The sequence below is a fragment of the Oxyura jamaicensis genome, chromosome 1 (assembly GCF_011077185.1).
Source record: "Oxyura jamaicensis isolate SHBP4307 breed ruddy duck chromosome 1, BPBGC_Ojam_1.0, whole genome shotgun sequence".
Taxonomy (NCBI): Eukaryota; Metazoa; Chordata; class Aves; order Anseriformes; family Anatidae; genus Oxyura; species Oxyura jamaicensis.
In genome coordinates this window covers 63,759,576-63,786,051 of record NC_048893.1, presented here as the reverse complement: position 1 = coordinate 63,786,051, position 26,476 = coordinate 63,759,576, and the positions used below count along the sequence as shown (strand labels likewise).

Sequence of the window (26,476 nt, the reverse complement as noted above, 5' to 3'; positions counted from 1 at the left end):
TCCCCAGCATGTGGTGGTGAGCTCAGCAACAAGAGCTGGGGGACAGCAGCAGAAAAGGGAGGTGGAGGAAACAAGACTGGCGTTACAGTATTTGTCTTTCCAAGTAACTGTTACAGGTGATGTGGCCCTGCTTTCCTGATGCAAACAGCAAACTTCCCTGCTGGTGGGAATTAGTGAATGAATTCCTTGTTTCAATTTGCTTGTGTGCACAGCTTTGTTTTACCTATTAACCTTTCTTCATCTCAACCCGTAAGTTTTCTCAATTTTGCCCTTCTAATTTTCTCCCTGGCCTCACTGAGGGGAATGAGCTAGTAACCCCAGCAGGCAGCTTGCACCATACAGCTAACTCACAGCACTCACACTGACAATTTGGTAGCAGCAGCATGAAAGTAAAGTAACAAAATTTTTCTTTCAGTTCAGGGTCTCTCAGCCACAAGGTCTAGTAGCTTTTTGGCCTCGTGGTGCTCTTTGCTGTATCATTCCCTTGAGTGCAGGCATGAAAAAGGGTGTTACAAGATCCTCTGCCGGTATACTTCTTGTTTTAAAAGTCTGCAGCCTGGGCCTGTGTATCTGTTTTTTCCGGTGTTAGCTGCACCATCTAATCATGGAGAAACCTGTATCTGCTTTTTAATTGGATAATTTAATTTTGTGAGAGAAGATTCATGTCTGCTTTCCTAAAAAATAAAAAATAAAAATCTACTAGTTCAGGATTTCTGTTAGTATCAGATGTGTTCCTTGTTACCCCTAAATAAGAATTTTATCTTCATGAAATATTCTTACAAATGCTTGATTGTTATTTCTCCAATAACAGCTCCAATGAAGCTCTTGGTACTTCAAAGGAAAACCTGCTGTTTTCTTAGATTTCTGTGGAAACATCTCTGTTTTCAGAGCGAACTTGGATTACAAACCTATAAAAGAAAAGTTATTTACCATCTCATTTGACTTTTTCAGGTTTACTAGGCTCATTGAAATAATTTACACGATGATTTCTCCACCGAGACACAGATAACTCTAGCCCTTCCTTCCTTCCCCTGTATTTCAAAGCTTTTGCTACATAAAATAACTTCCTTGACATTATGGATCTGTTTCTGCCGGAGTCTGACCCAAACATGATGCTGAATATCTATCTTGAACTTTCTATATATTTTCATTGGGTTTTGCATTATTATACTTCTGTTTATCACTTTTACAAAACTCAGGCTTTAGGCTTCTCTCTGGGGTTTTCATACCAAACTTTTTTTAGGCACTATTGTTATAATATTGCTTTTATTTTCGACTTCTAGATACTAACGAGCAGTATTCAGTAATAGCTGCTCACGTGGCAAAACAGTTGACGGGTTGCCAGTAATACTTAATCTAGATCTGAAAGGAGTTACCTTTTTCTGTTTGCTTAATGTTACTTCTTCCTCTATTTTTTGTACAAATTGTTAGGTACAACGTAATTAAGTATAACAAAACTTTCCCTGCTTTTCTAACTGGTATGGTTGCTTTCTCACATAAAAGGACCTGTATTTGTTTTTTGTGATAGTGTAAATTTCAGGAGAAAAAAAAAAAAGCATTTGGAGGAGTAAAGACATTCTGCCCAGTGTTTTGTTTGTTCTCATATTCTGAATGTTTGCTGAAACCAGCTTTGTTTTAGTACAGCTGAATATGTATGGCTGATTTCATTACACAATCTAAAATAAATGTTCGTAGCAGCAAAAGGTGGTACTTGTGTACCGGACAAGTCCACCAGCATCTTTTCAGGTTATATGTTATCATTTTGGAAAGATTGCTTTGCATCCGATACATAATTACAATAGGAAAAGCTTTCCTCACCTATATACAATAAAAGTAAATTTTATGAATACATATAAGAGGATTCTTTGATCTTTTTCCTTTATTGTTCTTCATATTTCTCCTATAGTTCCACATGATCTTGGTAATCTAGAATTGAAATAATGTTTAAAACCTTTTATGCAGTTACTCGTAGTCTGTTCCCCACAGTCTGAGGCTAGATTTGGGTTCCATGCCAGTTAATGTTTGCACTGATCCCGTTTCACAGAAAAGCTTAGTTTAGGAAATGTGTTTGTCTGGCTAGCACCAGGGTTATTTGTGTGAAAGCCAGGAGAGAAGCTCAAATTACTGCATGCTTAATGCTAGCAGAAATCCATGTCTAATTACACCAAGAAACAAAAGGCTTATTGGTTAAATAAGTAATTTCAATGTGATCTCTAAACTTATGTAGTTAACTGCAGCTTTAGGCACTTCCTTTGTGTGACCAAGTAAGGCAGTACTTCTGCTTATTTTTTTAATCGTATGGTGATTTTAAAAATTAAAAAAAAAAATCCTGGGTTTTTATTTGAGTAATCTTAACTACATAATTAATATTTTCCCCTTATATTTATTGCCTTGTATTTATTATGAAAAGCACCACTTGGAATCTGTTGTTTAAAGCATGACACTGGTTAATATGAAATAGTTGGGAAGAAATGCATAACTGTAAAACACTGGTTAAAATAACTTCAGTTTCTCCTTTAGTAATGGTCAGCTATATATTAATTTACTTGCAACTATTTCCAACGGTGTATTTGTACCAGATGTATATGGATGCATGCTGGGCCAGTAAATTATTTCTTTAATTGATTGATTTATCATTTCAGCACCAAATACTGTTTTTCATGTTTACAGGACGTGGAGAGCTCGAGGAAAATTAAGTTGCTTATCTTAGAGCTCAGTACACCTTGTGTGTTTCAGCTGACAGAAAAAAATACAAGATCCTAACTTATAAGGAGCTAGTATGCTAATTCTCACAGTGATCTGTGTCCTGGTTTCGGCTAGGGTAGAGTTAGAGTTAATTGTCCTCCTGGTAGCTGGTATGGTGCTGTGTTTGGGATTTGGGATGAGAAGAATGTTGGTATCACACCGATGTTTTAATTGTTGCAGAGCAGTGCAGAACTCTAAGCCAAGGACTTTTCAGCTTCTCGCTCTGTCCTGCCAGCGGGCAGGCTGGGGGTGCAGCAAGAGCTGGGAGGGGACAGACCCAGGACAGCTGACCCAAACTGGCCAAAGGGGTATTCCATACCATCTGACGTCATGCTAAACAATATATAGGGGTGGCTAGCCGGGGTGGGGGGGCCGGCTGCTCGGGGTTGGGCTGGGCATCGGTCAGCAGGTGGTGAGCAATTGCATTGTGCATCACTTGTTTGTACACATCATCAGTATTAGTGCTATTGTCATTATTATTTTCCTTTCTTTTCTCTCCTAATAAACTGTCTTTGTCTCAACCCACAGGCTTTCATTTCTTTCTAATTCTCTCCCCCATCCCAGAGAGGGAGTGGGGAGGGTGATCGAACGGCTGTGTGGTGCTTAGCTGCCGGCCAGGTTAGACCACAACAATCTGATAGAGGTTAATTGGGTGCTTTTATGGTGCAGGAAGTGGAGAAAGAAACTGCGTAAAAGCACAACAAACAGTCTTTATCTGACCAGGCTCTATACCTGTTTGTGCACAGATCTTGTTTTTCATTTCTGTGCCACATGTGTAGCAAGACCTTTGATCACATCATCTCCTAAAACTGAAACTGAATGAAGCTTTCTAGCCAGATATGACACATTCTACTGAATATGAGCTTTTGCAGAGGTTCAGGAGTTGCTACGCAAGCAGCCCAGACATGCCTGCTTTTGGTAAAGCTGTCTAGACACATGGTACGTGTATAACCTCATACTAATTTCAGTTGTCCAGTTTAACCTGCCACCCTGTGTTCATCAGAACCCTGAACAGCCAATATTGTTTTCCCAGTTTTCTACACTGCAGAGACTTCCAGTAGATGGGATTGGAGAGGAAGAAAATTTTCCCAGTTGTCCAAAGAAGTAGCCTAAATTTTGTTACATGGTTTTTAAGTGTATTTTTTTCCTATTTTTTCCCATAATTATGATTTTTTTTTCCAAATACATGTTTGGCGAAGATTATAAAATGTTTAGGAAAAGGTAATGGTGTATATTTTTCTAAAACTTTTATTTTTCACTTCTAGATTCTATGTTACAGCATGCTAGACTACTCATCATCCTAGAGAACTCATCTTCTTGGAGACTGATAGGGGTTCATTTTGGTTTACCCTTCTAATAATTTATTTATAGTATATAAATATATACTCAATGAATAATGTTGCAGTTCTGTAGGCATGCCAGAAGACCCATTGATCCTGCAGGTACACTAATAGTAACATATCTCTTGTAAGGATCATCTTAGAAGAATATTAGAAGTTTACATTTCAAGAGAAATAAGAAGACAACAATGATAGACTTTGACCAATGTGTAAAAACAACATGGCATGAAAAAGATCCTTTAGATGCCAGAGTGTCTATTTTACCCTGAAACCTGTTTGCTGGTCTATCCTACCTTATGTATTCTATAATTCACTGTTCAACATCTCTTCTTTCCTCTCAAGTGTTTAAGAACGAAGCCAGCATTTGGTTGTTAATTTACTTCATGTGCATGTTTAGATTCAGTAGTATGCATATTGATCAGTCAAAAACTACTTGCTCAATTATTTTCATTGAGATGGGCGGAACAGGTATTTCAGACTTTCTTTTTGTGATGTAATACAGTTTCTGTTTGGTTTTGGTAAAAATGTCAGTTTACAATAGTCTAATTTATCAACCTCCTACCTGCTAACATATAGTATCTGGTCTAATAATGGGGAAAAAAAAAAAAAAAAAAAAAAAAAAGCTGAACACATTAAATTGAAATACATATTTAGTTGATTATCCTCCAAATGCTCATTGGTCATTTTGAAACAAATACCATTACACGCTTTTGATTTCATTCAGTTTGTATTAGTTTCCTCTGAGCTAAGTGTTCTGCTGATTTTAAACAAAAATAGTTTGTGGCTTTCTGTTAGTGCATCTGTAAGCAAAATGCAATGTTTTTGTCACAGCTGAATAACTTAAAAACAATGTTGTTGAGACTAAGCTTGGTTAGAGAATTATTATTCTGGCCTGCTGGAATCTGTCGGTTTTGCTGAAGAAAATATTTTTGTAGTGTAAAACTTTGAAAAACTATTTATCGGTTTGGAACTAAAGTGTTTGAGAAGTGAAAGCTCAAACCATACAAATTCAAAGTAATTTTGGCAGAGGGGCCTGGCCTCATTAGAGGTGTGTTCTTGTAAGCTAGTTTGCTTGCTAACCAGATTTGGCTAAAGCTTTTCTAAAAGCTTGTCTGCACCAACTGCTGCCATTTGTTCAGAATACAAATGCATGTGTTTTACCTGAGGTGCTGTCCTTGGGAGAAATTTTTGTCTCAAAAAAAATAAACAGGTGGCTCCTTCTTCTTCCCCTTCCACCATGTCTCCTTTGATCAGCCTGATAAAAATTCATGGTGCCTCCAGCTAGCCAGGAACAGCAGCAGAGGTCAGGATTGGCTTCCCTGGATGTTATTCACCTCTAGTTGAAACCTCAGATTTGCTGAGAACGTTTTAATCCTAATACTCTTAAAAACAGATATTACTTTTCCTTTTTACATTTAAAAGGAAAATATAAATACTGAAAATGCATCAATGTTGCATTCTAAAGAGATTCTAAGACTTGCTTCTAAAATCAGAAAATAAAGTTGACTGACAATTAACTTTGTCAGGTTGCATGCATGTTTTCCAAAACCTGTTTTAGTTTGCGTACAGCTTAAATAATTTATAGTTTGTCATGTGCAAATTTTCTTGAAGCAAATTTCTTCTTCCTGCTTCTAGTTATTTACTTATCTGATGCATAGTGGCTATATATATATTTTTTTCCTGTGAAATACTGTCGTGTTCAGTTGGGTGACTTCTTTTCTTAGGCAGAAATTATGTGTTCTTAAACTGGTTTATGAAAGCATATACGAAAACACTGGTACTTTACTGCTGCGTTTCCGATATAGCGCCTACCTTTGTGTTCTATAATTCGGTGTGCTAAGGACTTTTATGTACTTGAAAGATAACAAAAAATACTTCAGGATGTCAAGAAGAGTAATAATCCATCCCTTTAGAAATGGCATAGGTATTGTTTTACATTTTTATATGCGAAATATATATGCTTATATATTAAATGTCGGCCTTTCTGTCTCTTCTAATTTTCAAGGAGACCTAAAAATCCTTAATGTTTACCTGTAAAGATATAAAAATAATATGATAATTTTATGGTGTAATTAAACTGTATTTTGCAGTTCGGTCTAGATGGATATCTAGCAGTGCTGGCTCAAGGCAGGAGATTTTTAAGACTGTGAATCCTGATCTTTTGTCTAGCGGTTAGTTAGTTTGCATGTTGTAGAGTATACAACCTGTTACGTTTGGTTTTGAGATCTAAAACTAAATTCTGCTTGATTCTTTGGAAGTAGGATTGGATTTTTAACACAGTGTGATTTCTGAAGGGGACAGGATCTTTCTTTTTGTAGAGAAAGGTATGTATATATGCAAATTACTGTAAAAGTCAATGGAAAAGTGCAGTAGAATATACTTTCGGTAACTTCTAGTTGATCATAATTTCTTTTATTTTCCTAACTCTCTATTTTACTGAAGTTAGCCCTCTTTTGAGCAGAAGGGTGGAGCGGCTGCCCTGCCGAGGCCCCAGCCATCTAAATTGTTGATTGAGATTTTAGGATTATCAGGTATTGGTTAATTCTTCTTTAGGGTACTTGAGGTTTTTTTTGTGATTACTGTGATGAGTAAGTGTAGTTCTGTGATTTGTAGATTTAAGTTTTTAGAGTTCAAATCAAAAAGGAGGAGGAACTGTAGTATTCCGGTACTTTGTGGTGGTTTTTTTTTGTCTCTTTTAAATCAAAACTCTTTGTACTGATAAGTATTTCTAAAGTAATCCTTTTTATTTTTCCCAGCTCTGCATTTCTTTAATTAAAATATATCTTTTTGAGTGGAAATCAAAGACCTTGGTCTTAAGACATCAGTTTTGATGAGTAAATCCATGTCCCTTGTCGCCCCGCGCAGTTCAGTATAGATATATATAAGGTTTCAGTTCAGACTTGCCTAAAAGAACACTTTTGTTTCCTCCTCGCTTTTCCTACCCTGAGGATTTGGTCCCCAGTTCTGGAAATCTTTGACTGAGAAAAGCAAATGACAGAGAATGCTTTGTGTTTGTGAAGTGGATTTTCTAAGGGTGGTCAATCTTGTAACTGTAACTATGATGACTGCACCCATCTTTTTGCTCTGATGATGAGTTTCAGTTGTGATGAAGGTGGTAAAAAATACAAGGGAAAGAAACGCAGCACTTCTAGAAGATTTTCAGCTATGTGGAGTGATGGATTTCAGTCTGAATATATGTCATGTGAGGAAAAAACAGCCTAAGGAGCTAAGTGAACAAAGCTATGTAGTTTTTTCATGGCTAGTAATTATTTTGTGTATGGTGGAACCGTATCCCAGCCTGGGCAAGTGAATTGGTTGGAAAAGTATATGGAATAGAATTAAAGGCATCTCTCAAGCAACCCACAGTTGTGTAGGGGTTTCTAAGCAGAATGGAAGGAATATAATACGGTGTATATCTGCTAAGCACAGTCTTTGCTTCCCATTTATGGATGTCGGCACATAAGCAACGTATTAGCTTGTCTGGACATTTACTGCTGAGAGTGTACTGCCAGCACTGGCAATTCCGGACATCTCTTCAAGATAAGATAGGCATATGATGTGGTAAAGCTCGGGAGTTAAAGTTGGAACAGATTTTTTATTTTTAAAGAGGGTTATCTTCATGTGACTACCTGTACACCCTCTCCTTCATACACACCCCCTTGTACAGCATAAAATATTAGATGTTTCCAGACAAGTGTCAATATATATGTGAATGCCTACATACTTATTCTGCAAATGAAAATATTGCAAAACTAGTTTCTTTTTAGAAATCACTCACATAACCCCCTTTTTAAATTAGTCCCTTCACACACACGTATGCATTTAATAGTTTGAGCTTTTGTATGTTCTGAACTTCCTAGCCTCTTTTTGTCTCTTCTTTCTTGTTTCTTATACCTATGTGCCTTGCCTGTGCCTTATTTTTTGCTCTGCTGCCAAATCCAAGTGGGAAAGCAATGTTCAGTATATGCTCAAAAAACGTCATGTTACCAAGAGAAGCTGTCCTTCTGCTTAACTCCATGGATTTGAGAATTACCAGAATTCCCTGAATCCTGCGGTAGTGTGATAACACATACAGGGCTTCACAGTACATTATGCCCAACCATTAGTTTGTTACTGATCTTATTTCATACATTATACAGACTGTTCCGTTTAAATAGAAAAGCAGTCCTTGTCCCAGCAGGTAGACACCAGTACAGTTTGCATGCACACTAATGTATAATGCTGTCTTACCTCCAGGTTTGATGTAGAAGCAGTTAAGCTGAGTTTCATGCACCAGCTTCCCCTTATACTTCGTTTCAGGTTCCCCTTGCTGGTGGCTGGATAGTGGTTGATATGCTTGCCGAACAAAGGCTTGAAACATTTTTAAATTCCCAGGAGCGTTGAAACCGCTGAACTTGAGTATATTTCCTATGTATACTGCAAGTAAATTCCTTCTGAGCAATTTTTTCTCACTTTAGAGTTACTTTATGTAATAGCCTTGTACAGAAGTTAAAACCAAAAACCAGAACTACTGACAATTTGGTCCTTTAATCTAGAAACTACTTTCCAGCTCTTTGAAACCTTTGCAATATCTTGTGCATTATCCTTCCTTTCCTTGCTCTTTACTTCTGATCCTCTTGTCCTCTGTGCTTTATGTTCAGTTGGAGCCTTCTCCTCCCCCTGTGGTTTTTCAGGAAAACTTGGATTGAGAAGTGGAGATAATGGGCGCCATCCACCCGTCAGCTCATCACCTCACCGAGCCATGACGATCTCTGGTTTCTGTATATCAACACGGACTTCTCTGATAATATCCTCTTGTGTTTGAAAAAAATAGGTTTGTCTAGCAAGGGGTGGACTTCGGTCCTGACATAGCCAGAAAACTTCTCTTGGAATGTGAGCTTGCTCGCTCACACTCTTTTATGTGTGTGTGTATATATATAAAAATATTTGTAACCTTCTTTCAAAACATGAAAGATAAATATGGAACAAGTGTATCCCACAGTGCATATACAAGCTGCCCACTTCTGCCTATTATTGATTTAATACAAGCTCTTGAGTGCCTCATCAGCTCTGTCTTCGTTAAAACAAGCCTTAAATCGGCAGTAAACAATACTCTTCAATTACAGGAGGAAAAAAGAAAGAAATCCTTCTGAAGTATAAGATAGCATACCCTTTAAAGGACAAGGAATGTGTTACATACAGAAAGGCAGTGTAACTGTTCCAGTGGAATTCCACTAAGGCTGCAAATGCAGTGTTGCTTTTTTGTCTTGAGTGGTATACAAACTGCTAACAGCATTGGGCTTAATATTTGGTATCTGCTCTGCAAATAATGGTTATGGGTGCAGCCCAGTTGTTGGTTTTGCAGTGCAGAGCTTGCTGTAATAAAATTTAGTAAAATATAAACTCTTCATATAATAATATTTTTCTTAAAGTATATTAATATAAGAAATATATATTAATAATATATTTCTTAAATATATTTCTTTTATCCACAAAAAATGTGGTTTGTACCTGCTAGCTACGTTGTTTTGGACACATGTACTCCTAAGTCTTTTAGAGCCTCTTTCAGTAATCCTTTTGCATAGCAGAGATATTATTTATATGAATAAAACCAGCCAGAGATCCTGTAGCCAAGAAGAGAAAAAAAAAAAGTGATACAAGACACATGCTTCAGGTCAGAAGTCAACAATAGAGGGACTAGGAAGGTTCTTCCTGTGAATCATCTGGTGCTGGTCATTGTCTTAGACAGGATATGGACTTTCAGTTTGATGAGCTACACCAATTCTTCTGTCTCTGTCAAATGAACTGCATTTCTGTAAAATTTCAGGATTATTTGCATAACGACATACAGCATTAAATCTTCACAGGAACATATAGCATCTGTCAATGGAGAGGTTCATGAAAGTTTATAATTAGAGAAGCAACAATGGACTTTTATGTAAAGTATTGCATACCTACTTGCAGTGCTTTGCTTCCTTTTTAGTTGTCATCTCTCCTCTGTTGTTTTTTTATGTCTTCCCTCAAATTAATTTTTTGTGTGTTGTTATCATAAAGAAAAAAATTTGCTCTGAGAGTTAGAAGGAGGGGAGAGAACAGGGAAGCAAAATATGATAATTAATGTTTTATTCCTAAGGGATCATGCATATGGTAAAATACTGACTTCTGAAGCAAAATGTAACGATGCGCTTTCACTTTGTATGAGAACAATGCAGTTGTTGTAATGAAAATTGCACAGCGTGCAACTCCAAATGTTGACATGTATTGAAATGTATCTCTATCGTTAGCAATTCATAAATTGCAGGATATGTCCCAGTGCTGTTTCAGTATTTTGAAACATCTAACTGCTTGTTTAAAATTAATTTGATAAATACAGATTTTTCTGATGCTTTCATCTGTTGGATTACAGTTTTTAAAATAAGGAATTTTTTATCATTCAAATTTAATTTTTATGGTGACACACTTCATCTCAGAAGTACGTTCTGTTTCTCCCACTGTTCGAGTACCCCCACAGAATGCCTTGTGGCGGAAGAAAGTAGAAAAGTCAGGAAACTGCTAACGTTTATAGTGACCAGAACGCTAACTTCAGTAGTTAAAATTAATTTTAAAAGATATACAAATACTTATAATTACAGTAAAAGAAATAAGCAGTAAGGTAGTTCAAAGATATTTGAATCTTTATGGAATAAGTTACTAAGTTGCAACTTTCACAAGAAAAAAATAGGTCAAAAATATGCTTTGAACATTTTTATTAAAATCTAAAGGATAAAACATAATGATCCTTCAGTTTTCAAGCAAGTAAAAATACAGTGGTTGTATGTGAATGATAAAATGTGCAGCTATCCACTGAAACTTAACTTGCATGAACCTAAGTTAACTAACTTAACAGCATGAACCTATTCTTGATTGGAATAAACTTAATACTGTTCACCTGCAATTAATGAGAGCAGTGAATGTCCCTTCTGTTCCAATGGAATTGTATTGTTTTCCTAAAAATCATAGGTACTTGGTTTCCAACAGCAGCTCTCTACAGGTGAGCAGATGTTATGAAGTCAACGTAACATCTAACTATAACAGAAGAAGAATTTTTTAAATGTATTTAATGTAACATGTTACGAGACTGTGGAAAATCAACAAGAGAAAATATGTAAGCAGTGCTGTAAATATGAACTAAACATTTGAAATGCCAGAAAGAGTAGTTCACTTTACAGTTGCCTATTTTAGATTATTTTTCTGACCATTTCAGTAGTAAAGAGGTGGTTTAGGAAACAATAAGAAATCATCTGCCTCCAAAATGTTAGAGTGTACAGAGTGTAAAAATGGGAAAATACCTTTTTTAAAATTATGTTAATATTACAGTATTTTAGGCGTCACTTACTACAAGAACAAGTGTGAATATACAGTCAAACAACATAGATTTTTGTTGTTGCAGGTTAACAGCTTATTCCAGATTTGCAAATGTATTTCCATTACTTAGGATGTGAAGCTATGCAGTGGAGAAACAAGAGATGAGATCACAATTGTTGGAATTACAAATATCTATAGTTGAGGTTGCTTATTTTCTTCATGAAGCCTATTTTCAAGTTGTTCATTCTTTTTGCTGGAATCAAACTATTTAGAGTAATAGCTCATCAGACTGATTATAGTAAAAATACAGAGTTCGGGGAAAAAAATACGTGCTATTGAACACCTTTTTTTTTAAGCTAAAATATTCTTCCATTCTTTTTTTTTGTTCCTTCTTTTTTACTGGGAGAAAAAAAAAATGCACCATAAATGACACGAGCAGTTTGGGAAACGGCTTGCCCTTGAACTTCACTGTAGCTCTGGTATTAAAGATGTACTTCAACCCGTGGCAGGTACATCAGAGATGCACTTTAAGATCATTGGAAACATAATCTTATTTCACTAAGTTATAAATGAAAACTGCAATATTCAAATCCTGTTGAGTCCTCTAGCACGCAATCATGTATGTCATTTACAATGGAGGAGGCTTTATCCCCAGATAATGGGGATAGTAATAGGGAAATGGGAAGTAATAGAAATATATTTACAGATCTGGAATTAGCTGTTTACCTGCAACAACAAAAGTCTTAAGATGTCTGTATGTATATACCTCAGATAATGACAAGAAACATAACAGAAGCTGCCACTTTCCTTAATCTTGAAAAGTGGGATGTAAATATAAAGGCTGGACACTGAGAATGCAAGGGTAGAATTCCCTCCTATTCTTTAAAATAAAAGCCAGCTTTTTTTTTTCATCCTTCAGAATGGGGAGAGCATTGTTGCTGCCTCCTTGACTGAGGAGCGTTCTCATTGCTTTTAGCTACAAGGTATGATTTTGTACTCAGCATCAAGAAGAGAGCGTGTTTTCTTGTTTTCCTTCTTTCACTTGTGGCAGTGTTATGTTGGTGTAAGCTTTTCTGCTAAGAAGTTATTTATGCATATTTAGCCTATTATTATGTTCAGATCATTCATGTAGACGAGGGCCTGATTTCATTTCAGTGTGCATTGAAGGCCTTTTTAATGGTTTGTAGTAGAAGTGTAGAAGTTGGTAGAGATAATAGGGTACTGGTAAGCTAGTGGTGGTAATAGTTTCAGATTTTGAGGAGTTAGGCTTCCTTTCCACTGAGCCGTCCTCTGACAGTTTTTTCACAGGAAGGATACTTTTGTTGGCTGAGGATATATGGATTTTGATTTCAGCCTTGGTAAAGACTTCCTCACTTCTCAAAGTCAGCGTCTATCACTTTATCAAAAATGGAATGAACGGTACTTTCACCCACCATTTATCTTAATATCTCTTCACTTACCTGCTAGGTTCCTTGAGTGAGACTGTATAATCATTTCTGTTGTAAAAGGCAGTGGAGATCCGGTCTGATGTGGATGTTTTAGAAGTCCACTGTGAAATGGTAATAAAAACCCCTTTTTACTTACGAACAACTTATAAGAACAATAAAGGATTTATTAAGAACAACTTGTTGTTTAAAAATTGATAGCCTGGCCCCTGTAGGGGTTGGCTTGTCTTAATTTGAGAATCATGCATCATCATGATTTAAAAAGTAATTGGAACTGATGATGCAATGGCAGGGCATGCAGCTGGAGAACCAGTGGAGAGGGGGAAAATCACAAGGCTAGATGGATCATAATATAGACACTGTTCCTGTGTAGGGACGAAAAAATTCCTGTATCAACAGCATGTAATTTTAAAGGAAATCTTGCAAATTGAGTTTGCTTTGGGGATATTTTCAAAAAAATAACCTGCCAATGGACTCTTGCATCTGCTAGGCTATGTGGAAATAAATGCATCAGTGGGACTTGAAGTTTCCTGCAAGGCTAACTTTAGCTTTGAGGCTATTTAGGGGATATTCTTGTCAGACTGATGGGTTTTTTTTGTTTGTTTGTTTGCTACAGAATTGCTTTTTTTAAGGCATTTCCCATATATTTTGATTAAAAATCTGCCAGAAGTCAGGCTGTCACCGTGGAGTTGCAGACATGATTTTATAAACAATCCACCATCTCGGAGTTGTCCCTTTTTGTCTCATGAGATCAGAAATATTTGCTGGCTCTGTATCTGGAAGTCTGTGAATTGGTCAGCCAACTTTAATGACTGTAGAAGATCACAAGGTTATTTCAGGGTCCATTAAAAAAAAAAAAAAAAAGTTTCAAGTGTTTAAGGCATAGTTCCAGGTACAATTAGACAGATGGTGGTGAGGAACCTATTCTTGACTACTAGCGTTGCCAGTCCCTGCCCACTCTAACCATCCCTTTTTGGGGAGAGGGGTTTTCAGGGGCTTTTGTATGATGCGAGTTGTGGGTTTTTTTGTTTGTCTGTTTTGAGAAAGTTACTTGAACATTTCCTCTTTGCTTGAATTTGACTGATAAAGCTAAAAACCAGCTTTTTTCACTCTCCAGATGTGATTATTTGCATTAAAATGTCTCTGAGCAGAATGCTTTTCCTTCTAAATTTTTTTTTCCTTCTTGTTTCATACATGAAGTTTTAAATATTTGAAATAATGTAAAGACATTCTTTTCCTTGTCTGTGTTAAAAGATACCTAAATAATGGGATCAGAAGCTTTATCAACCTGTAAATGAAGGAGCAAGTATTCAGTGATTTGACAGGTTTGTTTCTTTTACCAGCTTTTTAGGAAAAGTTAAGCTCACATTCATACATAATACAGTTTCGTGTTGGTTGGAAAATTCTTGCATTGTTTTAGTTTGTTTGGTTTTGTGCCTGGGACATCATAAAAATTTTGATTCCTCGCTGGGAACCTCCAGAAATAACAGGATATATCTAATCTGAATTTCCATTTTTTAGAAATACATACATTTTTACATATATTTTTTGTATTGTGCTGCTTTCTACAATGTAGAGAAAAAAGAGACATGAAAGTTCAGTCCTGTGGATGAACCACATCACTATCAATATGGCAGTAAAATAATGCAATTTTATTTTTTTCTTAGCATTTTGTTTTAGCTAAGCAAAATGTTGTGTTTAAAAGGATGCAAAATTGACCACTCCTAAACAACCAAATAACAATGTTAAGTTTGTTTGTGTAATCTCTTTTTTTTTTTTCCTCATAGAATTCTTAGTTACATGTTCATAATCTTTTGCAGTACAGTCTTTGCTTCAGTCATCAGGCAAACAGTGGCTACTTGGTATTCTCACTTTTCTTCGTTGGTTTTTTAGGCACTGCAGAAGTCCTGCAGTAGGGGCAGAACGCTTCAGTGTTGTTTTTCTCATGTTTTCTGTGATACTCATTGTTGTAATAACTGGTGACTTAAAATAAGCTGAACTGTTGTACCTTGCTCAGATTAGAAGTATTATTTTTCCCACTTTACAAATTGGGATCCTGGAGCAGAGTAGTTACAATTACAAAGAACCGTTAAATGTAGAGTGTCTGACTTCAAGTTACTCCAGCGTAACATTTACAATGTATTTATCATAAGTTCAAAAACACTTTCTACAGACTTCAGCCGTGATTATAAGTAGCTGGCGTTTTTGCAGGTCATGCACTCAAATCTTACACCCAGGTCTGGGATCTCAAATCAAGAACCGGACATGAAATGTACACATTCAATGACAGCCACTTAAGATGACATTTCACAACTCGCATATCGTTGCATAATATCTCTGGGACAGCGTCAGAGATGGTATTTGTCTTTCTAAGATAGCATGCAGCTGTCTTAACTGCAGATTTTTCCTTGGTTGCAATCCTGTCTTGCTTTATCTTGTAGAGCAGGATGTCAAACTTGAGCAGACAAGCCACCTTCACTACTTGAACCTAAGTAAAGTGGAAGGAACATCTGTGGTTGCATCATAAATACTGCCTTGCGGACAAAGGGATCACATTTGCATTAGAGTAGAATGGTACAAGATTAATATGGCATGCTTTAAGTCATGCTTTAAGTTAAGAAGGCATAGATGAAAAATAATGTCATGGGTATAACCTACTTTGGGTCTTTTCTTTTTCTCAGTGGGTCCAGCATCATAGGTCCAGCAGAATGGATGCTGCAGTTTTTTAAAGTGTACCAGAAGAAGCAGCCTACCTGTTTAAAATTCTAGAAAATCTAAAGATTGATGCTCTTTAATATTAAGTGATTTCAGTTACAGATGATTTAACCTACATAGCTTAACTCCAATTCAATATTAACTACATCTTGTTGATTTGATAGCTGCATTATATCTTTATAACTTTGTTCGGTCTTGTTAACAGCATAATAACTTTCTGTGCCTTTTTTTTCCCTTTAATGTGATCAATTTGTTACTAAATCTCATTTCCTTTAGTAAATGAAATGAGTTGGGAACTGTTGAATGTGGATGACTAGATGTATGCCATCTTGCCAGTATAAAACTCTCTCTCCTTACTGCTGTTTTGTTGGCTACTTCTCATGTAGCTGGCTCACTTGGGGAGTGGAAGATACTTGCTTTTGATTTGTTCTTTCTTTCTCTGTTTTTGACAGTAATCTCTTGTTGGATAACTTGATAGATGAATCTGGGCCTAAAAGTGAGACAGTATTTCTTCTTCTGTGCTGCACTGGAAGAACTCTTTTTGTACCTCTGCTGTTCAGTCACTCAGCTTTAATATGTAAACGTTTTAGTGAAATTACCGTTACCACTCTACAGATGATACTTAGATCTGAATTTCTGTTTTGTCAAAACACAGCCTAGGGATGGAGGGGGGAGAAAAAAATAATCTGTTTAATACCGGTAAGACACAAGGTGTTTTCATGCTGGTAGAAAGTTTGCGGTGAAATTTGTATTCTATGTATATTTATCTTTTTTTATTAGTGGAGAACAGGACAGGTTCCTAGCTTGATGGTTGCAGTTTGTAATCATCTCAGGTTCTCTGCTGGTCTGGGGTTTTTATGTGTTGGGATTAAAAAAAAAAAAAAAAATTAAGGCTTTTCACCAGGATGCTATATTAAGTAGTTAGTTGAACCATTTTTAGCTGTATAGAAGACAACACATGGCTGAAAGTCTGAAGGGGGATAGAGATAAATATTACACTTGCGTCTTGCAAACAGCTGCACATTCAGTTTCTTTTCAGATGTCAAGAAAGCCAGCTTGTGCTTCGTGTGTCATAGTTTCAGTTCTTTGGAAGTGAAGAAGTGATTGTTCTTGGACTCCTGTGATAAAAGGAAATGTTCCATGATCAGGGTTGGTGTTGCAATTATTTTAAAATGGATACTCCATCCATTTACGCCACTTTCAAATAGAATCCAGCCCCTACTGTGTCAGAAGGCATGCTAGGAATTGCCTTATCTTAGGAAGATTAAGGGAAATCTCTTGCTGCTGTAGGAGGGGAAGCAGGGGAGAAACGTGGTGCCTACCCATTTGCTACCATATCATGCAAGGGGAACGTGGACGTTGCACAATGTTGCAGAGGGGTTGCAGGGTACAGAGGGGAAGATCCGTGTTTACCCTGTAAGCACTTCTTCCTTCTCCTTCACAGCACATTTGTGCGAGAGGCTAAAACTGAAAAACATGGATGGATCATTTGTGAAAATAAGGCCAGACAATGTTACAGATTGATTCCCAGGCTATCTTACCACAACTGTATTATACAGTTAGGAGTGCAAAAAGCTTGCTGTTTATGATGTTTGTGGAGGCTGCACAACTACAGTTGCATTATGGCTATTACCATCACGATGGCTTCGCTAGCAGTGCGTACATTTGAGAATCTTGACTACTGGTAGATTTAAATCTGTTGTTGCTGGGCAAAACTGCAGGCACTTGCCTTTGTGAAGGACAGAATCTGAAGTCTGAATTTAGATGGAGATTTTCTAATCCTGGGGTTGGCTACAGGTAATTACATCTTTGGGGGTGAAACTAATGGACATCGTTACAGGAAATTGGCAAGGAAGCAGAGGTTGGTTTGTACTACCGTAACAACTTTGATGATATATAAGATAGGCCTGATAGTTGTTGAAAACTAAACAAATCTTGCCTGCTTACGTTTGCGTGCAACACAGCCTGTGGTACACTAGCCACTGGGGTCCAATGGTTACGATATGACAACTGGAAAATTGACAGAAGTAAAGTTTTTAAAGGGGAAAACACACAAAAAACAAACCTCTGGTTTAGTGTTTTGAAAAAAAAGGATCAAACACCTTTGCCTGTATCGAAGGTTCAGAGCTGGTGACATACGTCAGTAGAGATATACCTTTTGGTCTTTTTTGATTTTACTGGAGGATTTGAGTTGACGTGTTTATAGAAGGGGAAAGCATAAGACAGAAATAAAATTTAAAAGTTACTTTACAGGTCAATTTTAAATATCTACCAGGTAGAATTGCTGTTTGAGAAGATTCTCATAGTTTGTGTTTGATGTGCATTTGCAGTGTCCATATATGGGATTTGGTTTTATGATAAGGAAGAATGCCAAAGAATTGCAGAGCTCATGAAAAAGTAAGTGATGGGTTAACAAGACTTTTTGTGCTTTTTTATGTATGTATTTCTGTACATACATGCACATTATATTACTAGGATGGTTTCTACTTTAAGCCTATTTGCACAGAATTTGTTGCAAGTTAAATTGTCACACACCTGCATTTTATATATACAGAAATAAGTCACTGTATTGCAATACTTCTTCCCTAATTTGCTACGCAGGTTTCCAGCTACATCATAATATAACAGTTCATCTGATTTGTTTCCTGATGATACAGTTCTACAAAACAGATCTCTGATTTCTTTGGGGGGTGGAGAGGGGGGGTGGTGGTAAAGAATTTCTCAGTTTGGGGAGATTTTCAATGTAGCTGTTATTTTTTCTTCTCATATCAATGTAAGTATAGACTATTACAAAAGCATACTGCAATAATACAGTTTGTGTTTTTTATCCTCTTTCTACGCCATGGCTCAGTTCCTGCTTCCTGCTTTTTTAGCAATACATATAGAATTCACTTGGTTTTGGAGTATAAAGCAAGGCTTCAATTAGCTTTGAATTTATGACACTTATATACATGTTAAGGATATTTTATATATGTTATACAGCTGTAACTCTGTAATTAAATCGGAGATTAACATTTCATAGAAAACTGTATTCTCAGCTATATTTTAATCTAACAGCACCATGGATAGTTTTTTAATGAACGTTATCGTGGATATTTTTTTTCACTGCCACTGCTTTCTCCACGTGTCCAGGATCAAGGGCTTATCATTCCGCTTTACCCTCTGCTTGGTCTAACAACTGACTTGTTTGCAATGATTCCTTTCTTATGACTACATTCTGCAGGTTTTTATGTTTGTTTGGAGGAGGAAGGAGCTGAAATCTTGCAGGTCTTATCAACATATACAGTCTACGTTTTTACAGAGGTATAATATGGAGGATATAGTAAAGGGACATGATAGGAATGGGCACGTTAGCTTTACTAGCTGTCTGTGGTATATAGGGCTGGACATACCATTGTGTCACAATTCTTGTAAGGGATAGGAGGAACAATGATGTATAGCCAGGTCTTTGCCATCCCAAGAAAAGCCATGGGAAACCGATGCTGTCAAGCCAACAGCGTTACGTATGAACAAAGTGCAGCACAAAGGCACAGTCAGAGCTGGGAATCTCTCCTTTTCAGGTCATCTGTACCAGTCTTAATAGCCTGGTTAGCAAACGTTTCTGTAGCCAGAAGCGTGCTGAGAAAGCGACGTCAATTCTGATTGCTAAAGTATCAAGTGCCCATTTGCATGTCCTGCAGTACAAGTCCAGCCAAGGCTCATCCTCGCACATCTTGATCCATAGCAAAGTGCTTTAACTCTTCTGCCAGTATGATCCAGGTTCAATTTGTTACAAACTACTGGATGGAAAATTAGTCCTGTTTCCTCTATATCTCTTTTTAAAGAATTACCTGCTGCTTTTCATTTTGCAGTGACAAAACATTGTTAAACAGAGACTGTGACAATGGTGGGGTTTTGTTTGTTTTTTTGTTGTTGTTTATGCTGTATGTTCTGCAGCTCTAAAATGTGTTGGTTGTGACCCAAGAAATAATTGATGGGGATGAATTTACAGAAATAAGCAATGAACCCTAGGAAATCCCATTTTTTTGACAGCTAATTTTAGTTAACTAGCTCAGGTTGCAGTTGGTGGTGATTAGCTACTCTCAAACTGGTAATTTACTACAATAAAAACTAGTTTTCAGAGGGTTCATGCTATTGTAAACCATGTGTAGTGGTTTATAATAGCAGTGTTGCATATAGATTCAAAGAAAAAAACACACAAAACCTGTCGCTCAGCCAATTGGCTGTGTGTTTAAATTCTCAGCACTCTACAATAATAATAAAACAGCTGGGGCAGGAAATTGGTCATTTGCTAGTAGTTAATGACTGATTTGTGTGCGTTTGCCATCCTCCACCACCAGTCAAACTGAATAACATTACAAATTCCCTGCTTCTTCTGGGAATAGAAATTGTGACCGAGAAAAGGAAATTTTAGTCTATGACCTAGAGTATTCAAGATTGGGCAAAATGTTTCTCACGCCTGGTCAAAATATTCTTTGATATAGATATTGAAATAGCTTTTTTTTTTTTTTTTTTTACTGTTTGTTAATACAGTTGTGGGGTGAAAATTGGGGTGTTGTGTTTTTTTTAGTTATTGTAAAGTAGCTGTACTTAAACTTTATATATATATATATTTTTGCATATTCCTTTCTTGTCTCCTACTTTCAGCCTAACTCAGCAGGAACAATTCAAAGCACAGCAGGGTACAGGAACAGGAGTGTCCCCAATGATCATGAATTCTGCTAATAACAAAGAAGTGGATATCTTACGGATGCTTACCAAGGCCAAAGATGAGTATACCAAGGTGAGATTTGCTATCTATAAAATGAGGACATCTGTTTTTGGTGATACTGTAAAGTCTGAGTAAATTAGCATCACATTTTAGAACATAAAACATTTTTTGTAAAATAATTTTACTCAAAGTGAAAATGACAGCGTAATCTGTCATTTTGTGAAAGAGCGGTGGGTATAAAAAGTTTTCTGTCAGAATTTTCTAAAGATTTGAAAGAAGTGAATGTTGTCAATAAGAACTTGTGAAAGGAGAACATGTATGTGATTGATTAATTGCTGGAGGCTAGGGTGTAAGAACAAGTGTAAATTGGCTTTCATTTTGACTCTTAGGGCTCCTGTGTTTGTTGCTTATTGAGTGGTACCTGAAAGTTGTGTCCTCTTTTTGGGTGAAGTGTTTAAATCTGCTACTAGTTTCTGTGGTTTGCATGAATAATTTACCGTAGGGAAAACATTGAACATAGAAATTACAATTTTTGTTGTGGTTGTTATCTACTTCAGACACTACTGGAAGGAAATGAAAAGGTTGAAACCTAGCATGATTTCAACCCATGTGCTACTTTGGTCTTCTGAGGCTTCTAAACAAAGAAGTAACTAATGGACTAATAATGTTCTGTGTTATTGAGCAATCAAAAATGTTTTACTTTAGGGAATAAAAGTCTAATAATTTTAACTATTCATATCTATGCTGCAAATTGTTTCAGAGCCTGCAGGTTTCTACTGCTGTTTCCTGTATTTCATATGTGTTGTCATGCAGTAATAAAGCTCCTTATGTAAGTGTTTTGGGGCTAGAAATACGTATGTCTTAAGCAATCTAAAGAGAGGAAAAAGTTATTTTTTCTGAAATGTGGCTACTAATAAGATCTTCAGAAAAATAACAGCTATTTAACTTACGGTGAAATGTATGCCTTTTTCATGTTGGTATAGCTTCTTTCAAAGCTAGGACCTTAGTATTTTCTGTAATAATGCAATGGATTTAATGTATTATAATCAACAAATACTCCCAAATCCTAGTATATTGACATGTTTTAAAACTGGACAAGTACGAAATCTTGAACTAAGAGTGTGATTCGATTGCTTAAACATTTCATAAAATAATTTCATTAAATACCCCTAAATTACTGTAAATGGAAAACTGGAAAATATTAGTCTGTCTTCAGATACAATGAGATGGATGTAGTACATTTTTAAAAAGTTACCTTCCACTTCTACATAAACACATAGCAAATCAAGACAGAGGAAAAGATTCTAGAAGAACTGTTGTTTAATAGTTTCCTGATTTTTATTTTTATTTTTTCCTGCAGATAAGATATGTAGCAAATTTGCTTCTTACCTCTTCTTTAATCTTTCTGCATATGAGTGATTGCTAAGGAAATAACAGGAAAACTTCCTCCTTGTCCAGGACATGTATGCTAGGAGTATCTGACTTCTTAAGAACTGGATGTGTTTTTTCTTGTTTGGTTGGTAATACAAAACTAGGAAGGGCATGAGAAATAAAGGCGATGACAGCCATTTTTGTATTTTATGTCAATATGTTTCAGAGCAATCGTGCTTTTTGGCTGCTTTATAACAAGTATTTCCTTGCCAACACATGTCTTACAACTTACCCTGCTAACATGTTGAAATCATTTATGAATTATGTTGTTCTCCTTTTCAAATTCTGTGTGGCTTCATAAAATAAGATATTTTAAAGTGTTGTGAACCATAAAATAAGAACATCAATTTTGAAGCATCTAGGGGATTCTGCTCAACTAGCAAGTCCTAGGATAAGTCCATTAATGATCACCCATTTAATGCACTGTCCTTTCATCTATTAGAGGTTGTATTAGGGGGACATCCTTTGTTTCGTTGATAAGACCAGAGTAACTGAAGCTTCCTGCTTCATTACTGAAGACACACAGACGTTTGATAAGAACATCATTTCTGATAGGGCACACCTGGCCTCTGGGCGTTTATTTCTGTTGACTGCTTTTTCACTGTCTTCAAGCAAAAAGTTCCAGTGGTACTGCCCTGCATGAACAGTAATATAGTTTCTAAGATGGCTGCTGTCCTTCTAGATTTTGATTTGTTAACTGTATGAAAGACTAGATAGTACCTTATCACCTCCCCAGAAGGACGCTCTTTCTTGAGGGCACTGTGCCATACTCTGGCTGGATGACACAGACCGTGTGCTGCTATTCTTACACAGTCTAAATTTTGTCTGAATGTCTCACTTAAGCAGGGCTCTGGAAATCCCTTCAGCTACTGCTTGCTTTGAGGTGGTTCCTGTCCTCTTCAGCGTCTGTCTTTGAGAGCACTTTGTGCATTTTCATTTGTCTGTTCAATAATGTTTTCTTGTGGCTCCTTTAGATCACCTAGATTGGAATCCCACATTTCCAGGGCTTCTTAACCACGTTTGAATTCAAGCAGCTTCAAAGTTCTCTGTGTTGCTTTCACCATAACCATCCATCCATAAAGCTCTACTAAGTCCTATCAAGTATTGGCCAACCTTCTTTTCTCATATCAGGCCTTCTAGCATCTCCTTTTTGTACTTGATAGGTCTTTGCAACTCATGTTTCTCAGTCAGGTTTCTCCTAAAGAGCATGGCATGAGGATATGATGTGGAATTTTTGTCAGGAAATCTGTGCTGCTCTGGTCCCATGCTTGTCCATTGTCTTTCCTTTTGGCAACACCCTGTTCAGCTTGAGCATATTGTACAGGTGGACTATGAAATCTTACAACATAGAACAGTTGTTTGCCTTAAATGTCTCTATACCAGACTTGCCTAAAACATCCTCAGTGGTGTTTTGTTCATTTTGATGAATGTTCTTCAGATGTGCCTTTTAAATATTGCTTAGCCTTTCTTTCACTTGATCTTAAAACCTTTTAATTTCTTACGCATCCTTTGTAGGAGCATAGCTTTGAACGAGGTACATGACTAAAGGACTGAACCGTGAAGCAAAATGTAGTAATCATCAAGTATTTTAGCTGATCAGTACTCTGCTGGTTCTAGGAATAAAGAACATATTGACGTTTCTTTCATACTGCTTTTTGCTGTTTGTTGATGATGATGGCAGATGATATCTTTCCTTACCTGTCCATGCAACAGTGGCTAAAATGTCATGCTTCCTAATTTATTCATCAGCTAGGCCATGCTGCTAGCGTGCCAAAATGACCTTATATTTTAAGCTCCAATAGCTACAGGCTCCTTTGAAATCAGCACAGTGTATGTGTATATTGTTCTTCAGTATGCATCCCTATATCCGATGCCAGCCTGTTAGTCATGTTAGGAAATCATGGGAATGATACCAAGTCAGGTTGAGGTCATTCATTATAAACCTTTGTATATAGTTAGTATTTTTTCATTTTGCTGAGGAATTTAATCCTCAAAAATGTTCTTAATGGTGATAAATGTTGAACTCTACTACTGCTTTCCTCAGTTGTATTCCTTTAGTTCTGACATCCTGTAAAGTATGGCAGTGGCATCTAAAGTACTCATGGTTTCTGAAGAATTCAGCCTATTAAAATACCCTGGAGAAATAAAGTCCTAAAGCATTTATTTAAATTCTGCTGAACTCATAATGAAATATACAAGAGCATGTTATCTGTCATGTTGAATAAGTTTAAATACGTCTTTATATGATTTTTCCCCAAAAAGCTATGCTGAGAAATATCAATGAGAAGGAGGCACATTGAAGAAAAGGCAGCATCCTGTAGAAAGAGAACAATTCAGGACAAAAAGGATTTAATCTTACTAAGTGTGTGTTTGTCCTATGTAACAACATAATGAGTTAGGCTGTGTGAACTAAAAAAAAAAAAAAAATGAAGAAAATGATCTCTACTTGTTTTAGTATAGGTCAAATAGTGGCTACAGGAAGCACTTAATTTGAACTATGGAAAAAAACTTTCATCTGATAATTAACTAGGTAAAATGTGTATTTGTCATTAAGTGAATAAGAGACAACAACAGTCACCAGTCAGAAACTGACTGAGACAGTGAGACAGTGAGGTAAGAAAGTGATTTAAGGATAATTCAGTCATTTTTCCTAGTGTATTTAAAGAAACAAAAAAGTTGGTGAGTTGCTAAAAGCTCAATACTAAGGCTGATATTATTGCGAGTCCTTGTGAACTGCCTGGAAATAATGATAAAACAAAGGTTGAAGGAAAAAAAAAGTTCCTCAAATTCAAGGATAACAACATGTAAGCTCTGAAGAACCAAGAACCTAAGAAAATACTTTATTGCATTTTTTTCCAGAGAGCAGAAAAATGTAGCAGAGTTTAAATATATTTGCATATTGAATGTGGTCTACTCAGATTAGCCATGAAGAAGCACTTGATATGACATTTTGTATTAATTGAAATTCAGTTTTGCATTGCTGGCAAAGTCAGTACTTTTTACTCATTTTTTCCAGCCTAGTGCTTGAGGTTGTTTCTTGCATTATGCAGTAGGGGTACAGCTGGAAAGAAGATACAGGTGCTTGTTTTTAACTCAAATTGAAAAGCAGACCACCCTGTGGCATGATTGTCTGGTGGGTGTGTTAAAGTTATTTCTAAAAGCAACATTTGAATTAAATTCATTGAGGAGTCTGTGACTGTTCAAACACCCACAAAATGATTTTTGGGCAGAGACGGGCATAATCACTGAGGTTGGAAGGGACTTGTGGAGACAGTGTTGTCCAGCACCATTGCATTAAAGCAGTATCAGCTATAGCAGGTTGCCCAGATCCATGTTAATTCAGGTGTCGAGTATCTGCATGGACAGAGATTCCACAACCTCTATGGGCCATCTGTCCTAGTATTTGAGCATCCTTACAGTAAAGTTTTTTCTTAAGTTTAAACAGAATTTTGTATGTTCTGTGTTTCGTCTATTTGTTCTTGTCTTCAGTGGACAGAGGTGTCTGGCTTGGCTGTCTTTACAGCCTCCCATCAGGTATTTTGTACACAGTAATATACCCTGAGTCTTCTCACCTGGATGCTAAGCAGTCCCAACTCTCTTAGGGTCTTCTGGCATGACAGATGCTTTACTCCCTCAAACAACTTCGTAGCCTTTCAGTGGACTTCTGCTGGTATATCTGTCTTGTTTTGGAAAGCTCAGAACTGGACATAGTACTCCATTACTCAGTAGACATAGCACAAACCAGTGCTGAGTAAAGGATCACCTCCCTTGACCAGCTGTTAATGCTGCTAGCGTGCCAAAGCTGCTAGCTGTTAATGCTGCTAGTGTCCATTCTTAATGCAGCCCAGAATGCAGTTGGCTTTCTTTTGCTGGCTCAGGTTTGACTTGTTGGGTACTGGCAAGGGCCTTGGGTACATTCCTGAAAGATTGCTTTTCAGTCAGGCCCATCCTGTACTGATGCATACAGTTATTCCTCCTTGGTTTCCTTTTGTTGAAATTCATGATGTTCCTGTGAATGGGAGCAAAACCATCTGGTCTATCAACTACACGTTCCCATTTTATGTCCTCTACAAGCCTCCTCTCTTCCATCGTTTAGATCATTAATGATGTTAAGTAGTATGGACCCAAGCACCAAGTTCTCAGATACATGCTAGCAACTGGCCTCCAGGTGGGCTTCATGTCAAACGTATCTTAAGTCCAGTAGACCAGACAGTTTTCAGTCCACCTCACTTACTAGTTATCTAACTTGCATTTTATCATTTTTACTTAGAGTACATTATGGGAGATAGTGTTGAAGGTCTTTGTCAAAGTCAAGATAAACAATATCCATTGCTCTCCCATCATCCACTGAGCCAGTCCACCTCACTGTAGAAGGCTATCGGGTTGATCAGACATGTTCTCCACTTTATAAATCCATGCTGGCTAATCCCAAACACTTTCTTGTCCTTAACGTGTTTGTTAAAAATGTCTACCAGGAGGATTTTCTCCATCAACTTCCCAGGTATTAAAGTGAGGAAAATTGGCCTGAAGTTCCCCAAATTCTTTTCCTTGCCCTTCCTTGAAGACAGGAGCACTACTTGCTTTCCTCCAGTCCTTGGGAACCTCCCTCAGCTACCATTACCTTTCAAAACTCAAGAATAGTCTCACAATGAGCTCAGCTCTCAGGGTGCATCCCTACAGGTTCCGTGAACTTGTGTCCTTTTTTTGCTTGTTTTTCCACATGCTCCCTAACCTGATCTTCCAGTGCTGAGGGTAAGTCTTCATCA

The 26,476-nt window shown here is 36.9% G+C and overlaps 1 protein-coding gene across 1 annotated transcript in view; it reads left to right on the top strand.

The window, feature by feature from the left end:
- The window catches only part of DCP1B (decapping mRNA 1B), a 44,885-nt gene that overhangs the window by 5,471 nt on the left and 12,938 nt on the right, over positions 1–26,476 (top strand). Inside the window, exons 4-5 of the mRNA XM_035346249.1 lie at positions 17,899–17,965; positions 20,216–20,351. Of these exons, the coding sequence (XP_035202140.1) occupies positions 17,899–17,965; positions 20,216–20,351 (203 nt within the window). The remainder of the gene's footprint in view (positions 1–17,898; positions 17,966–20,215; positions 20,352–26,476) is intronic.